Source organism: Octopus sinensis, linkage group LG13 (assembly GCF_006345805.1).
Source record: "Octopus sinensis linkage group LG13, ASM634580v1, whole genome shotgun sequence".
NCBI lineage: Eukaryota > Metazoa > Mollusca > Cephalopoda > Octopoda > Octopodidae > Octopus > Octopus sinensis.
The window spans coordinates 52825723-52844631 of NC_043009.1; the positions used below are offsets into that span (position 1 = coordinate 52825723).

Genomic DNA, 18909 nt, shown 5'->3' on the forward strand with positions numbered 1-18909 from the left:
ATGAAGTAAAATATGTTCCACAAAAACTAGATTTTTCAAAATTTGTTTCATTTCAAGAGCCATTCCTAAAATCTTAAAACTTGGCACACTCATTTATTCCATTTTTATGACTGTGTATAGACTTAATGATTGCCCAGAGATTGACACAGGCCTCCTCCACTATAAACTGTGCAAGTTTTGTGTTTCACTTCAAACTTTACAAGAGCAAACAACTGGTAGTATCCTTGACAGAACTGTATTCCTATACAATATTACTTATTTCTTTATTGCCCACAAGGGGCTAAACATAGAGTGGACAAACAAGGACAGACTTGTTTGTCCACTCTATGTTTAAGATTAAGTCGATTACATTGACCCCAGTGCGTAACTGGTACTTAATTTATTGATCCCGAAAAGATGAAAGACAAAGTTGACCTCGGCAGAATTTGAATTCAAAACGTAACGGCAGATGAAATACCTATTTCTTTACTACCCACAAGGGGATAAACAAGGACAGACAAACGGATTAAGTTGATTAAATCGACCCCAGTGCGTAATTGGTGCTTAATTTATCAACCCCGAAAGGATGAAAAGCAAAGTCGACCTCGGCGGAATTTGAACTCAGAACGTAGTGGCAGACGAAATGTGGCTACGCATTTTGCCAGGCCTGCTAATGTTTCTGCCAGCTCGCCGCCTTCTTCCTATACAATATTACTGCTACTGCATCAGATACTTCAAAGGAGACCCCCATCATCTAGTATTATTAAGGGACTCTCTCAACCCCATTAAAAACTTCAAAGATGATACCATCACACAAAATTATCAACACCATTATCACAGTAAGCATGACTAATTTTAGAGAGAGACTCTAAAATTAAGTCAAGTCATTTAATCTCCTAGAAAAAACAGCAAAACCTCTGACTAGACCAAAATGTCTTAAACAAGGAAGGGCAGTGGGAAAATGATGGAGGATGATTGGAATAACTTTCTGATTAAATTTGAGCTGAAGCTATCATAGTTGAGTTCAACAACACAAGGTCATCACAAGATAAAATATCAATAAGTATAAACAACAATAGTGCAAATGTAGCTGTAGGCATGACAACAGTGCACACTTTTATGACAACAGTGCAGATGTGACCCAAACAATTCCACGCATGTAACCATGACATAAATGCGCATGCCACAAAAATTGCACATACTTTTGACAACAGTGAACATGTAACACATGTAGGCATGTCAAGGTACATGTGGCCACACCAATAGAGCACATGTAGCTATAGCAACAGGATGCATGTGGCCAGAACAGGCAACATGTATCCACAACAACAGACCACATGTAGCCATGTCAATATACATGTGGCTATGATAAGGTATACACAACAGCCATGTTGTCATGATAACAGAGCACATGTAGCAATGATAGCAGCAAACAATCAGGCAGTAACATCTGTTGTTGGTAGGAAGAAAAAAGAAAAGAAAAGTACATGTGTGTTAGGGAAACTTACATGAAATTCCTCGAGCTCTATGAAGAATATCAATGGCTGACCGACAGATAGCATTGGTAATCCCTATAGCATCCTTCCGAGCCTGCATCTCGGCAAGGACTTTTGATTGATGTTGCTGGAATTCACCATCTTGAGAAGCACTGAAAACAACAACCAGAGTGAACATAGGTTACAGGTAGGGGAAAAGAATTGTCATTATTTTTATTTTTATGAATTTGTTTTGTAAGATTCTTGATGTGAAATCCTGTGTTGAAACAAATATTGATATATTTCAGGATGGTTGTATTTCTTTTTTTTTTTGCCAAATAAAAACACATATTATATAGCCATTCTTCACTTGTTTACTATTGTTATTATTTCATGTTCATTGCCTGAAAATCTTTCCTCACACACCTGTGACCTCTTCAGTAACTTTCCATCCTACGTGTCTCCATCTGAGAACAGAAGACATACGGGATAGGAAGTTGAAGAGGTCACAGGTGTGTGACAAAAGATTTCCAGACAAGGGACATAAAATAAGAACAGCAATAAACAAGGGAAGAGCGAATGTATAATGCATGTTTATTTGGCAAGAAAAAAGATCTTTGTAAATCTTTACAATCAGAGGTTAAGAAAAAATAAAAGTTTTAAAAAAAGAGGAAAAGCAAAGTAAAAAAACTAACCTATAATAGACGATTTGAGGCAACTGTCCACGCATGTGGTTAGTACCATTACTGCTGAGGGAACAGGATGTAAATGTGAAGGTGGTACCATCAGGACATTTCACTCGGCTTAAACCTCCATCGCCATTCAGGGTACGTGGACCATGGTTCCTTAAAAGGACAGCATACTTGACCCCTTCCTGGGTAGTAAAGAAAGAAGAAACAAACAAATGTTAGAGTCCTTTTTGTTGGACTAGGCACTACAGAGCAGAAGGACTTGGTACAAGGGAACAGAAGGACTTGGTACTATAGAGCAAATGGACCGGGTACTACAGAACAAATGAACTGGGTACTATAGAAGAGATGGACGAGGTACTGTAGAGCAGAGGGATTGGGTACTGTAGAGCAGAGGGATTGGGTACTGTAGAGCAGAGGGATTGGGAACTCTAGAGCAGATGGCATGCTTACTATGGAGCAGATGGACTGGTTATTGCAGGGCATTTGGACCAGGAACTATTGAGCAGATGGATCAGGTACTATAGATCAGATAGATCAGGTACTATAGAGGAGATGGACAGGTACAATAAAGCAAATGGAGGGGGTACAGATGGACCAGTAACAGAAGATGAGTTACTCAGATTGTGTTACTGTAACAGCCTCTACTCCTATTCTGCACCTCAGTGACTGGTAAATTGTTTCTTTTATATGCATGTTGTCATCATCATTTAACATCCGTTGTCCTTGCGGATGTATTTATTTATTTATTTCACATCATATTTAGTGAACCTTAGCATCGATGGTTGCGAGTTTCTAACAGGCCAATCTATGGTTCACTGAATCTCTGATGGTGACGGTGACAAAGCAGTGTCTATGCAACTGAGAGAGAATAAATATCATACAAAATATTTTTATTCAATAACACTACTTTCTTTTAATTTTTTTCTTACCAACATAAACATTAAGTAAAAGCTATAAACATGAATAGACTCACACACACATACACAAATATATTTATAGTGGCTTCAGCTGTCAATATGGCAATTTCTGTAATGAGGTTGTCGCATTAGTAAGCTGGTAGTTTGTTTTATTTTATGCAGCTGCAATTTGCTCCCAAATAAACCAAGCATACTATTTTGATTTAGGTAACATGTTTATTTACAGATCAGAAAAAAAAAAAAAGGATCAAAGGTTCTTCCCGAACCATAGGCTTATAAGGCCAGTTTCCCAGATTCTGTGTTATATATATTTCTTACTGGACAGGACACCAGACCAGTGCAGGATTACTAATTTTTGCCAGGTGAGCTGGACTGCAGCAATATGAAATGATGTATTTGTTCAGAAACACAATGCATTGCTTGGTGCAGGAATCAAAAGCACAATCTTACCGTTGTGTGTGCAACACCATGACTACTAAAACCACACATCTCCATTTATTTACAGACAGATGCTACAATTGTTATTTTACATTGGCTGTTACACAGAGTGCCAGTAGCTAGCATGTGAAAAGAGAAAATATGTTTGTGCTTGGCAAGATAACAAAATGTTAAGTTTCAGAGCTTGGCGAGAAATGATCTTTGTTACATAAGGTCAGAGTGGCATAGATACCAGCAAGCCCAGAAAACTTCTTGAAGTGCTCTCTCTCTCTCTCTCTCTCTCTCTCTCTCTCTCTCTCTCTCTCTCTCTCTCTCTCTCTCTCTCTCTCTCTCTCTCCTGCTTTGTATTTCCTGTGCATCTTAATTTATAACCATGATTTAGCATGAAACTGCATGAAATTTTCCATGCGATCATGCCACCATACAAATTCACCAGAACAATGACAGGCTGAAATATAGGCTAAAATCACCAGAGATATTGTGGACTTCATCTGTAAATGATCTCACAAGATTTCAGATATGAAGTCTTCTCTCTTGTATGTTACATCTGATTCCTCTCATGACTAACTTCTCTTTCAACACATTTGCACTTTGTCATACATGCACACTGATATTGCACATCCATCAGAGCATACAATCTTCAATTGTCTTCAATCTCTGCCTGCCTTCTGCATTTATGGCCCACGTTTCACTACTATGGAGCATAAACATTTTTACATAAGCATCATGCAATCTGTTTTTTCTATCTGAGAGGAAGGAAAGAACAGACAGACAGGGGGAGAGTAAGAAGCAAAATGAGACAGAGAAAGAAAGAGAGAATGAAAAAGAGGGACAAACAGAAAAGGCAAATGCAAAAAAAAAAAAGACGAAAGGAAAGAAAGAATTAAGGGCTGTCTCACCTTGATTGGTACAGGACGGTCAAACTTTATCTCAGCAATGTCATTAACACAATCATCAGGGCCATATGAACCCTTGACAATCTCGATACTATTCCATCGACTGGTATGTGACTGACTTGGATCACTATGACCTTCACTTTGCTACATATAAAAAAGACAACAACAACAACAACGATAACAAAGGTTTTTTTTTATAACAGAGCCACGATGACTCAAATTTGGAGCAGGGAAGGGATGATGATGTAGTCAAATAAATTAACCCCAAAACGGACCTCTGTGGGACATGAACTCAGGACATAAAGGGCTGTAACTAAATATCCCAAGGCATTTTGTTTGATGTTCTAATTATGCAGCAAATCCACTGACCCTTAATAACAATAATAATTTAATTACAATATTATTATTGATATTAGTTATAATTTAATAACAGTATTATCATTATTAGTATTAATAATAATAAGGCAACAAGCTGTTTCATATAAACAAAACTAATAATAATAATAATGATGATAATAATAATTTGCATAATAATAATAATAATTTGCATAATAATAATAATAATAATAATAATAATTTATAATAATAATAATAATAATAATAATAATTTGTTCGAAGTTTGGCACAAGTCCAGCAACTTAGAGGGAAGTAGTTAGTTGATATCATTAACCCAGAACTAAACGTTGTCAGCAATCTAATTTGGTGCTACCAAACAAATAACTACAGGAATAGGTCAATGAAGGTGAAGTCTTTCCAGGGTTGCCCAAACTGTTAAAAATAGCAGTCAATTTTTCTCTAACCATGTCCTACTGTCTGGGTAAATAAACAAGAAATTCACTGCACTGGCTACTGTTGTCTAAGATATACTATGCCAGAAGAAAAGATGTTATAATCAAAGTCAGAATGAACTCCGATGGTAAGCTACTCTATCAGAACCATTCTTGGGCTAAACAAGAACATAACACTGAAGGAGTCTCTATGCGTTTGCAATGCTTGCAAGAAATAGTAGTTAAACTTACTTCAATCAAACAGTTCTATGACCATGTATCTAAATAACATAAGACTACTCAACCAGATCTGGCCCGGGGGTTAAACAACAACAACAACAAATATACAAAAGAAAGGAACTTACATCATCCAAGAGCTCCAACTCGTATTCGTACTGGCCGCCAACTACACTTCCTCCATAGACGTAGACGCCAGCAATTAGGATGCCCGGCCTGTCAACACTGAACGCCACAGCATCAGGACTTCCATTGCCTGTGTTCCAATATGCTCCATGGATGGTTCGAGTGAAACGGTTAGGAGTGACCAACAAAGGCCTAGAGGTACTGGCCAGATCGAGCTGCCAAAGAGAAAAATATTTCATTTACATTCCATTCTCTGTTTTATATACGAGTGTCATACACACAGGCATGGCTATAGGCGATGTCTTTGCCTATAGCTCTGTGCTAATCACAGCTAAAAATAGCAGCAAAAAATTCACATCCTACTGACATTAAATAATGAGGTACTAAGTGCATCATGCCTTGGTCACGGTTGGATGGTCACATTTGAAATGATGTTGCTTGATGATGCTTATCCGAGTCAGACACCACCATATCACACACCACATATGCAGGTATACACACACACACAAACAAACACCAGAGTACTTATAGTTTAGTTACCTGAGAATGCCGCAATTGTCATACACAACTGTCTTACCAACACCCATGCATGCATGAACAAACACGTGCACACACATACACACACACACAAACAAACAGTAGAGTTCTTATAGTTTAATTACCTGAGATTGACTGCTACAACACACATCACATTCAGACACACACGCACACACACACACATACACACACAAATAGTAATTATAGTCTACTTACCTCAGATCCAGTGGCTGACGCTGCCAGCTCACTAATCAGACATGACAGCAAGGCACAAGTGTTCGTCACCAATATCTGGGGGTAACTGGCTGGCTCCTTGTTAAGGGCCTGGCGTATCGGCACGGTTGCTATCAGCAGTAGTCTGTCGAGGACCTCCTTAAACGACGTGTGGCCACTGCCAATACCTTCCACCTCTGTGCGATAGGTCATGTGATCGACTAGGATCGGAAATCTGTGTGACTCGGCCAGGCGTGCTGCGCTGTTGGTGTTGTCATCAATGCTAATGGACTGTCGACGGAGTATCTCTTCAGTTTCTGGCTCGCAATTGATGGGCATAATATTGGTCAGTTTGATGGTTGGGTGAGTGAGGGCCTCCATAATTGCAGCCAGAAGACGACCATACCCATCCATGTTGCTCATTCCCTGAGAAAACAAGTGACAGACAGACAGACAATGAAAAAGGAAGAAGCAAACAGATGTAGTGGATGTGAGTGTGTCTGTATGTGTCTGTATATGTTGTGTGTATAGCATGATGTGATATATGTGAATGTACAATGTGTACTGTGCATGTCAGTATTGTGTGTGCCACAAATGGCTCGCTATCTCCAGTGACCTCGCACAGGACCATTGAGCGTGGGCCGTCATGGTTTGTGATGCCGTCAAGACCAGAGAAGAAGCCGACTCAACCCGCCCCGGGTGAACGCCGTCACAAGTACAAGTAAGTAAGTGTATGCATGCATTGTGTGTGTATGCATGCAAGTGCTGTGTATATATACAACCAATGTGTACATTATGTATTACATACATAACCTGTATATGTGCATGTATAGCATATATTGCATGTATAGCATATATTGCATGTATTATATGTTTGTATTGTTGTGTGTGTATTGTCTATGCATTTATATTGACTACATCTATGTAGGTACACAGTCTGTGTATTTCATCTGGTCTGTGCACATATCATGTATATATGAGTAACATGCATGTCCAGTGCACTCTATTTAAATCACCAGCTGCAATGGTTTGACAATGTCCAAAGAACATTGTAACACCAACTGTTGAAGATGCTTATGGAGAAATGCATAAAGGTGTGAGAGAAGCAGATCTATAATGAGAACAGTGATCAGCATTACTGCATTTTCAGCAACATGGTCAGCAATCCACCAAGTGACCACTAACTTCAGTATTTTGTCCAAGAAGAGAATTTTTGACTACTGTACCACCACCAGCAGTAAACAATATAAATGCGCCCTTTTAAAGCCTAGCCAGGCTCATGTGCCTGGTTTCCTGGTTTCAACGGCGTACATGTTCCCCAGCTGGACGGGACGCCAGCCCATCGCAGCGTTACTCATTATTGCCACCTGAGTGAACTGGAGCAACGTGAAATGAAGTGTTTTGCTCAAGAATACAACGCGTTGCTTGTTCCAGGAATTGAAACCACAATCTTACGACCAGGATGCTGACACCCTAACCACTAAGCCACGTGCCTCCACAGCAGCAATACATAGCTCATTATATTGGCCAATACTTTGACCACTGTGTGCTTGTGCTCAGGAAGTTCATCACTAAGTTACATTCTTAAAACAAAATATTACAACAACACGGCACAGCACACCCAGCTGAGTCACAGAACTCACAGAATTTAATCACTGACACTATCCACACTATGCCACAGAACTTGTAGACTTGATTCTCAACTGCCACCTGCCCTAGATCAAAGAACTAACAGACTTTAATCAATAGCATAACTGCCCTATAGTACAGATCATAACAGCCTATAGTACAGGCTTCCATCACCAGTGTCCCACATCCTGTATCACAGAATAACCAGAATTCAATCTCTAACACCACCACCCTTCATTCTCACAAGTACCACCCACTTTCACTAAGTGCTCACTCCAAAACCCAGTGACCAATGGGGTCAACAACCTCAACTAAGAGCTAATAAGAGAGCCTTGCCTATCTATATCTGGTCCCTTCACTGACCAAAAATAGCAACATTCAAATCATCTAAAGAAGAGACTGATTCATTGGTTAACACTGTCCTCAACATAGCGAGTCTAAAAATTAAGTGACTTAGCTATGGTTAGAATGCCTTTGATTGTAGATAATGATTAACTTGGGGTTAAGTAACAACGTCAAAAGCAATAGCCACTATTTGTTCTCCCATAACCCTTTCTAAACATCGGGCACAGTCAAGGTTGTGAGGTGCAAGCATGACTGTGTAAGAAATTTTCTTCACAGTGATATGGTTTGGGGTTCAGTTCCACTGCACAGCACCTTATGTATTTGTGTGTGTGTGTGTACACACACATATATAAAAGTGTATAAGTATTACACGCTAGAAAAGCAACCAAACCCAAACCACTAAAAAAAGTAATTCCAAAAAGAATGAAAACAAAAATTATTTCTAGTTAATCCCAAACTCGAGTTTGGGATCAAATACAAATAATATATTAATATAATATATTAACTATAAATAATTTTGGTTTACATTTTCTTTGGAATTACTTTTTTCGTGGTTTGGATTTGGCTGCCCCTGCTATCATGTAAGGCATCATGTCAAAAGTTACCTCTCTGTGTATAAATACCGATATATACTTTAAAATATGAAAATATGTTGTCTATTGACTTTTATTATGCATGCTAGCCACCAGTATGTAAAATTCTTCTAAATTTTCTACCCTTATAATTTTCACATTATATATATATATATATAAATATATATATATATATATATGCATGTATACAGGGTTAGCCAAAAGTAACCCAACAGTAAATGAAAACCATTTAATTACGCGAGTAAAACAAAAAATTATTTTATATGAGACTTTGCTAATAAATAGACAAAGAATTCAATTATTAAACATTCATAATTGAAATGAATAAATAAAATTAAATATTAAGTATTTATGGAATTTTGATTTAGGGTTGTGTGTATGTGTATCTATATATTTATATATAATCATCATCGTTTAACATCCATCTTCCATGCATGCACAGGTAGGACAGTTCTTTCAACTTCCATGTACCAAATCCAATTCCAAGGCTTTGGTTGGTCTGGCGCTACAGTAGAAGATACTTATCAAAGGTGTCATGCAGTGGGACTGAATCTGGAACCAGGTATTTGGGAAGAAAACTTCTTGCCATGCCTAGAGCATATGTTTGTATGTGTGAAAGTGTACATGTGTGTTCCTGCATGCATGCAATTAGATATAAATGTTAATATTCCATGTTTGCCATTGCTTGAGTAAAATGGTGATGATGTAGACATTACTTCTTGGCATTATGCCCAGTCATTGTGAGCTTTCACAGACTTCTGCAATAAAAAACAAAACCTTCCGTTGCGTCTGGGGAGAGTCATTTTCTTTTTGTGCCTTATGATTTAACACACACACACCAGTAAAATTTCCACTTATTTCTTATTTTTATTTTCCTAAAATTTTCGTTGCGTCTTGCAACCTTTTCAATAGTCTTGACTCTTGACTATTGAAAAGGTTGCAAGATGCAAAGAAAATTTTAAGAAATTAAAAATAAGAAATAAGTGGAAATTTTACTGGTGAGTGTGTTAAATCATAAGGCACAAAAACAAAATGACTCTGCCCAGACACAACAGAATATGCTTCAACACACGAACTCATATAAAGCATCTTGCAAACCAAATCCAAAAACGGAAAAAACAAAATGTTCCTTGCTTGAAAAATAGGTATGGGTTAACAATAGAAAGAGCATCCAGCCATAAAACCTTGCTTCAAAGGAGTCATCAAACTGATGCCATGATGGAAAAACAGAAGTTAAACAAATGAATAAACAAACAAAAACGAAATCACTCACCGGTTCCAACATAACCAGCAGATCACATAAACACAGCCATTTCAGGTTAGCAGTTGGATAAAAGGCATGGAAACATCCGGTAAAAGTGTCATGGCATGCAGACAGGATTTCTTCGGCCATCTGCCGAAATTCGGGACTTGTTGGTGGGTTGGAGAGTGAAAGCCTAACTTTCGAAGGACGGACCTCTTCAGCAAGAATCTTGCGAAGCAAATCTCTGGAGTTGCCAACACCTTCAGCCAATTTCATGGTTTCTGGTATGGTTTTTTTGCTGACAGCTAAAATCAAATGAGAAAAAGTTTAAAAGCAATCAGTAAGAATTTTTGTTTTTTTTGTTTTAAAATCTTCAAAGTATTTTAACAATCATTCAACATCCATGTTCCAAGTTGGCATGGGTTGGACAAAATGGGTACATAATGGGCTTCTTTTTTTTTTTTTTGAGGGGTGGAGGCAATTAGATAAGGGTGCTTGATACAGGGTTGTTTTATTAGGGTAACGTAAGTGGGACTAAAACCTTTATTGGGTGTGGGGGGAGTAAAGGAGGAGCCAATGAAGAAGATATGGCTACATTAGAACAATCTCAATTGCCTCCAACTCAGGTATACAACAAATGGAAAATATTACAGCAGTAACAGTAGTAGTAACAGCAGCAGCAAGAGTAATGGTAATAGTGACAGCAGGTGCAAGAGTAATAGTAGCAGAGCAACAACAACAAGAGTAGTACAGGGTGGTCCAAAAGTCACTGTAAGACTGCAATCTTTCATTATTTACATTATTTACATTTGACGGATATTTGTCCCCATCTTGTTTATTGTTAATGTTTCACCTGATATATCCTCCAGCCTTCATCAGGTGTCTTGGGAAAATTTCGAACCCGGGTTCTCATTCCTAAGGTATTTTTCGATATTATCATCATTATTATTATTCAGGTCACTCCCTGGAATCGAACTCAGAATCTTGGGGTTAAGAGTGGAGGGCTACTAACCCCAAGATTCCAAGTTCGATTCCAGACAGTGATATGAATAATAATAATAATAATAATAATAATAATAATAATAATAATAATAACAACAACAACATAAAAAATACCTTAGGAATGCGAACCCAGGTTCGAAATTTCCCCAAGACACCTGATGAAGGCTGGAGGGTATATCAGCTGAAACATTGTGTTAACAACAAACAAGATAATGATGATGAGCAGCAGCAGCAGCAGTAGTAGTTACAGCAACAGTAGGAGTAATGATGGTAGCAGGTGTTAGAGATCATCATCATCATTACATTGATTTCATTAAGCTTCCAGATCTAGCTCAAATGGTCCCATGTGACATGCAGAGTTCTTGCGACAGATATTAGGACAACATGAACAACTGACAGTATAGAGTACCAAAGCAGAGATCATAACAAAATTAGGACAAAACATAAGCAGTAGGTAATATGAAGTAATTAGGGCAGAAGTAGTATAGAAGTACTAAAGTAGAGATGAGGTACTGCATCACAGTTTAGGACAATGTTAGGTAAATAGAGACAGCAGATAGATAGCATGGGGGGTACACATATTAGGACGATATTTCAGAGTGGCTGGTGTGGAGTACCATGCATGAGGGAAAAGTATCACTGCATACAGATGAAGATATAAACTGGGATTAGAAATTTTACTTAATAAAGAGAGAGAAATAGTAGAGAAAGAAAGAGTAAGAGAAGAAAAAAAAAGAAAAAACTAGTAAGACAGAGCAGGAGGCTGAGAGGAGAAAGAGAGAGATGAGAGTTGGAATGAGAGAAAGATGGGGAGTGCATACCTCCATCAGAGAACACCTCATTAATGTAAATTTTAATGAGACGAAGGCAAGCTTTGCAGATGTAGACAAATCTTTGGAGATCGGAGACTAGTGCTGAACGGCTAATTCCTTTCAGTCCGTCAAGTTCAGCAGCGGAAGAATGGAAGGAAGACCACGCCCACTCCAAGAGATTTAATAAGGCATCGAAGCAACTCTGAAAAAGTAATTAATAAATTCAGTAATTATTTAATTAGAATAGTTTTTTAGAGTTTGCTGAATTAAGAAAAAGAAAAGAAAGATTTTTGTAGAAAATGACAATAAGTGCACGAAGCTAGTTTCTAACCATATATTACTGAAGTAACTGGACCCTAACTAAGGCACTGGTAAAAAAAAACAAAAAACAGATAGAATGAATACACACAAGATTTCTGAGAGCAGCACTTAATATCAAACGGTAATCCCATACAACAAATCACACTAAAGTTTCCACCACTTCACAACAATCCTAATAATAAAAATAATAATAATAATGATAATGCTTTCAAATTTTGGCACAAGGTCAGCAATTCCAAAGTATTATCAGACTATGGATAACTAAATTACAACAGGTATATAGTCCACATTTTGTATTATAGGGCATTGTTGTACCATTCAAAACTTTTTATTCTTTACAAACAATACACAATGCTTCAAGAGAACGACAAGACACTCCTAATAATAATAATAATTGGTACAAGGCCAGCAATTTCAGGGAGGTGTGTAAGTTGGTTGCATCGACTTCGGTATTCTACTGATACTTATTGACCCCCAAAAGGATGAAGGGCAAAGCTGATCTTGACAGAATCTTAACTCAGAATGTAGCAATGGGTGAGATACCACTATTTCGTCAAGCATGTAATAATTCTGCCAGATTGCCGCCTTTAATAATAATGATAGTAATCATCATTGTTTAATGTCCGTTTTCCATGCTAGCATGGGTTGGGTGGTTCGACCAGGATTTGGGAAGCCAGGAGGCTGCACCAGCCTCCAGTCTGATTTGGCAGTATTTCTACAGCTGGATGCCCTTCCTAACGCCAACAACTCTGTAAGTGCAGTGGGTGCTTTTTACATGCCATCAGCACAAGGGCCAGAGGATGGCTGGCAACGGCCACGATCAGTTAGAGCTTTTTATGTGCCACCAACACGGAAGCCAGTCAAGGCGGCGCTGACATTGGCCACATTCGGATGGTGCTTTTAATGTGCCACCGGCACAGGTATCACATTGACAATTTCCATTTGATTTTGATTTTGATGTTGATGTACTTGACTCAATAGGTCTCCTCAAGCACAGTAGGCTGCCCTATGATCCAAGGTAAGCACAGCAAGTCGTCCTGCGATCCAAGGTACTTTTGAATGGGCTGGTAATGCGAAACTGGTGCAGGATACAGCCGTGAACTCACTTTATTTGTCAGGTCTTCGCAGTCACAGCATATCTCCAGAGGTCTCGGTCTTTCGTCATTGCCTCTGTGAGGCCCGACATTCGAAGGTCATGCTTGACCACCTCATCCCATGTCTTCCTGGGTCTACCTCTTCCCTGGATTCTTTCAACTGTTTGGGAGTGGAACTTCTTCACACATCTCTCCTAATCCATCCATAGTACATGACCATACCAGCGCAAACATCTCTCTTGCATGCCACATCCAATGCTTCTTATGTCCAACATTTCTCTCAGGGCGCTTACACTCTGTCATGTGTGCACACTTACATTACACATCCAGCAGATCATGCTAGCTTCATTTCTTTTGAGTCTATGCATGTCCTCCGCAGTCACAGTCCATGTTCCACTGCCGTGAAGCATGGCAGTTTGCACACATGCATCATACAATCTACCTTTTACTAAACTTTACCCAGGCTATACTTATTCTTGTGGTAACACTCTCTGAGCATCCACTCCAACTACTAACTTGGTCCCCTAGGTAGTAGAAGATATCAACTACTTCTAGTTTCTTCCCCTGGAGTGTGATGGAATCTGTTTTCAGAGCATCTGTGGTGTTTATTGCCCCTGTGCATCTGCTGCATACGAAAGCTATCTTCTCGGTTAATAACTTATGATAGAAGTACAAGACTAGCAATTTTTTTAAGAAAGGACTTGATGCATGGTCAGTTCAATCAGTAGCAACCTAGTATTAAACAACAGTGTGATTCTCACAGTGAAGGAGCATCACCATGGGTCAACAGGAGAACTTCTACATGGTTGCTTCATCTGCTAAATGTAGCAACCAAATCTACCAAAATCACATCCTATCATTTCTAAAGACACATTGACTAATGTAGTTGACAGCGACTGACGCTGGCAGCGACTGACGTAGGCAGCGACTGACGTGGGCAGCGACTGACGCTGGCAGCGACTGACGCTGGCAGCGACTGACGCTGGCAGCGACTGACGCTGGCAGCGACTGACGCTGGCAGTGACTGACGTAGGCAGCGACTGACGTAGGCAGCGACTGACGTGGGCAGCGACTGACGCGGGCAGCGACTGACGCTGGCAGCGACTGACGCTGGCAGCGACTGACGCTGGCAGCGACTGACGCTGGCAGCGACTGACGCTGGCAGCGACTGACGCTGGCAGCGACTGACACTGGCAGCGACTGACGCTGGCAACGATTGACGTAGGCAGCGACTGACGCTGGCAGCGACTGATGTGGACAGTGACTGACATTGTCAGTGACAGCAACAACAAAGATACACTTACAGGTGATACAGTTCTGCTGAAGTCTTGAGTTAATATATGAGCAGGCTCTAAATGTTCAGCTTTTCGAGGAATTGACTGTCTGTCTGGTGATGGTAATCTGAAGAAGGAAAAAAGAACAACAATAACAATAATAATTGGGCCTAATATGGTCAGAAACTTTGAAAGGAAGAGGATTAGTCTCAACATTGTGATAGGTGCAAATGGGCATCATTACCATAATAGAAGCCGTTACTTATTTTTAACAATATTCTGCAAAATTGTATTTGGTCATAAGGAAATATCACCTTGCTTGGAAACAGGTGAGGGTCAGTGACAAAAAGGTCATACACATATAGAAAAACTACAGCAATAAACTCCATCTGACCCATACAAGCATAGAAATGTAGACGTTAAAACAATGATGATGATGTTGCACAGATGACCATACAAACTGTGAAGATGTCATCCTTTAAATTTGCTTTAACTCAAGTTTGGCTAAGACAGATTACAAGTTTGTAAGGAGCTTAAAAGTAGAAACAGAAAAGGATGAGAAAAGGGATTAAGAGAAAAAAAATTTCAACCAACCTGTAAAGTAACTGCGGGATCTGTCCAGCATTCACATCGGTTCCATTGTTGGATTTCTTTGAACTCTTGAATTTAAACACCACTCTATGTAACAAGAGATACAAAGAAAGTCATGAATATAAAACGGAAGGCAATAATTTATGCACTTTAAGTCAACAAATCTTTTTATCTTTCTTTAAATTTTTCTTTAGAAATTATTATCATCATCATCAATATTGGCAAACAGAATCATTAGCACACTGGACAAACTGCTTAGAAGAATTTCTTCCAGCTTTGTCTTCTGGGTTCAAATTCCAACAGGCCTGACTTTGCCTTTCAAGGTTGACAAAATAAGTACCAGTTGAGCACTGGCGGGGATCAATGTAATTGCCTAGTCCCTTTCCTTAAAGTTTCATGACTTGTGCCTACAGCAGAAAGAATTATCGTTATTATTATTATTATTATTATTATTATTATCTTTTTTTTTTCTTCTTCTTTCAAATTTGCTTCCATTTCTTGCCAAATGTCTTCCCGACTCCTAGGGCAAAGAAACTCATAGTATACATTGGTAGGCCATTAAACTAAACTCACTAGTTCGTTAATTTTTTTTTTTTTTTGATAGAAATAAAGTTATTATTATTATTATTATTATCATTATTATTATTATAATAATAATAATAATAATAATACTATAAAACTGAGAGAGAGAGAGATTGAAAATTGCTTGGCACTATTTCTTTAGACTCATTATGTTCTGAGTGCAAATTCTACAGAGGTTAACTTTACCTTTCCTCTTTGCGAGGTCAATAAAATAAAGTACCAGTTGAGCAGTGGGGTCAATTTAACAGACTAGGCCTGATATATTTTGGCATCTGCCATGTAGCACCACTGATTTGGTGCAAAGTTATTTGATATCCAGATGTTATGTTTTCATGTTTCCCTTGCTCTCTGTTTGTTTCTGGGCATATTTCTCTGTGTGTCTGAGGAGAGGGAAAGTGATTTCCTCAAATGTTTTCAATTAATAAATTGTAATGTCTCTCCCCCTCGTGGTCTGCCTGTGTTTATTTTTGCAAGTGTCTGTGTCTGTCTCCAGCACCAAAATGTACTGTCGCCAAAACAGTCTAAATGTCCAGTTAACCATGCCAAATTGTCAGTCTCCAAACTACTGCACCAAATCATTTTATTCCATAATTGACTGACTACTTGCCCTTAAATCCTTCTCACATCACCAATCTAACTATTACTGTAACTCTTATGTGATAGCTGAGGATTTATTCTGTAACTAAGCATTCATCAGGAAACTAGAATCGACCTCATGTCAACCAAGCAGACAGAAGCAAGTGCAGTTATGTATTTTTCCCAGCAGCACAAGAATGTATTGCATTAGCAGCAGCAATATGTTTGAATTTCAGATACTTCAATACTAATCTGATACTTAAACCATGCAACCATTGGCTCCAACACCACCAGCTTTTGAGAGGCAATAGACTTTTTTTTTAAAGACACTTTAGGTAAGTTATGTGGTTTTAGAATCACTGGCAGTGCAAAATTAAAAAATGGAAAAAAATTCAGTGGTGATCATGCTTGGGATCAAATGTCTCCTGAATCAGAGTTGACCAGGAGTTAATCAATCAATAAATCAATGCAAATACTCACTGATCTTCTGTAGTGACAACAGCCTGCCCACTTGATCCACAGTCACTACTTGGTCCAGATATCCTAGCCCAAGCCACATACCATATATTAGCCTGGAGAGATACTGGCTCATAAAATAACATTGCATAGGTTTCTCTGGAAAACAAACAAGAAATGGAATAAATTAATCTTCACAAAGGTAACAAAATCTGCTTAACATATATCTATATCTACTGACCTGTCTCTCTGTCTAAGCATCTATCTAGCTACTCACTTGTTGTGTGTGTGTGTGTGTGTTTATTCATATATAAATATTCTTCATTCCTATAGTCCACATTATCAATAACAATATTTATCTCTCATTGGAGCCACCATAATTTTAACACCTTGGAAGAAAACAAAACGACTTACCTGGCAGCACATTCAAACGGAATTTCTTCAGTTTCTGCTAACAGAGTTCCATCTTCTTCCTTGTCAGCACCATCAAAGCCAAGTTCAAACAGCTGTATGAGACACACAGACACATAGATCAATGGTTCAAATAACAAACAGTCAGGACAGAAAATCAAAAAACAAACAAGCAGGACAGAAAATCAAAGATTGAGAGATTTGGGTGGATGTCTGTGTGTGTACACAACTAAGACATAAATATGTAATTTAACTTGCATCAACCTTACACTCACATTCACAGGTTTATGTAATGAGTTTAGTCTTTGAGCTTCATAGGCTCCTGACTACTCTCAATTTGTATTATGTATATATTTTTCTAATTTCATCACGTATTATGCTGCATACACCTCTTGTTTCTTTGATCAACTCTTAGATTTTAGAAATAGATTTTTCCTCACATGCAAACTTTGAGTGCATTCAATGAATCTTGTCCAATAAGAAATCATACATTTAAAACAACATGCCAACCAGTCAGTGCCACATGCCATCATCATCATTTAACGTCCGCTTTCCATGCTAGCATGGGTTGGACGGTTCAACTGGGGTCTGGGAAGCCCGAAGGCTGCACCAGGCCAGTCAGATCTGGCGGTGTTTCTACGGCTGGATGCCCTTCTTAACGCCAACCACTCCGTGAGTGTAGTGAGTGCTTTTTATGTGCCACCGACACAGGTGCCAGACGAGGCTGGTGAATGGCCACGCTCGGATGGTGCTTTTTACGTGCCACCAGCACGGAGGCCAGGCGAGGCTGGCAACGGCCACGATCGGATGGTCTTTGTTACGTATATATGTATGTGTGTATGTGTATATATATATATATATATATATATATATATATATGTGTGTGTGTGTGTGTATATATATATATATGTATGTGTGTGTGTGTGTGTATGTGTATATATATATATATAATATATATATATATGTATGTGTGTGTATGTATATATATATATGTATGTGTGTGTGTGTATATATATATATATATATATATATATATATAATCATGTTCCATGCTTGCATGGGTTAGACAAAAATGTTTTTCAGTGCCTACTGGAATCATAATCCAGACACACCATAAATTGTGCAGACATGCTAAACACTAAGGCAATTGTCATTTTATTCATTCTTTCACTCATTCATCCATTCATCCATCCATTCATACATACATGTTTTGTGCATGTGTGTAATTGCACACACAATTACAGAGAAAGAGAGTGAGAAATGGTAAAGTGTAATGCATAAATGAAAATCAGAAGAATTCCTTTTGTTATTTGTTGCAGATTGCAGAAGAGATGGAAAAAGAAAGAAAAATGTTTCAGTTACAAGCATGTGAAGTAAGTATCTTTAATGACAGGACGGGCATCTGACTGTAAAGCAATGCTTTAGTAATATTTATTCGTCTGACCTTTACTACCACTGCAAAATAGACAATATAATGGAACAAAATATCAGAATGAAAATTGTATTTTTACCATTCAGCTGGTCATTATATTTCTTGACCATCCAACACTGACATCAACAGATCAGCTGTCCTCTATTATAATGACCATCACTACTGGCATTTCAAGTTTACCAGGTCACTATGTAACTGACCACTAATAACTGATATCTACTTATTGCTAATGTATATGTAATAAACCCTTAAAGAGAGAGCCCCAGGATGA

At 38.4% G+C, this 18909-nt stretch overlaps 1 protein-coding gene across 7 annotated transcripts in view; it reads right to left on the minus strand.

Annotated features, from left to right (window-relative positions):
* LOC115218378 (E3 ubiquitin-protein ligase MYCBP2) overlaps positions 1 to 18909 on the minus strand; it is a 167091-nt gene that overhangs the window by 97840 nt on the left and 50342 nt on the right. For all 7 annotated transcript variants that reach the window (XM_036508350.1, XM_029788156.2, XM_029788153.2 and 4 more), the window contains exons 28-38: positions 17210 to 17301; positions 16820 to 16954; positions 15185 to 15268; positions 14621 to 14717; positions 11911 to 12103; positions 10118 to 10392; positions 6281 to 6703; positions 5530 to 5742; positions 4401 to 4541; positions 2150 to 2328; positions 1488 to 1627 (exon numbers count right to left, since the gene is read on the minus strand). In XM_036508350.1, the coding sequence (XP_036364243.1) occupies positions 1488 to 1627; positions 2150 to 2328; positions 4401 to 4541; positions 5530 to 5742; positions 6281 to 6703; positions 10118 to 10392; positions 11911 to 12103; positions 14621 to 14717; positions 15185 to 15268; positions 16820 to 16954; positions 17210 to 17301 (1972 nt within the window). The remainder of the gene's footprint in view (positions 1 to 1487; positions 1628 to 2149; positions 2329 to 4400; positions 4542 to 5529; positions 5743 to 6280; positions 6704 to 10117; positions 10393 to 11910; positions 12104 to 14620; positions 14718 to 15184; positions 15269 to 16819; positions 16955 to 17209; positions 17302 to 18909) is intronic.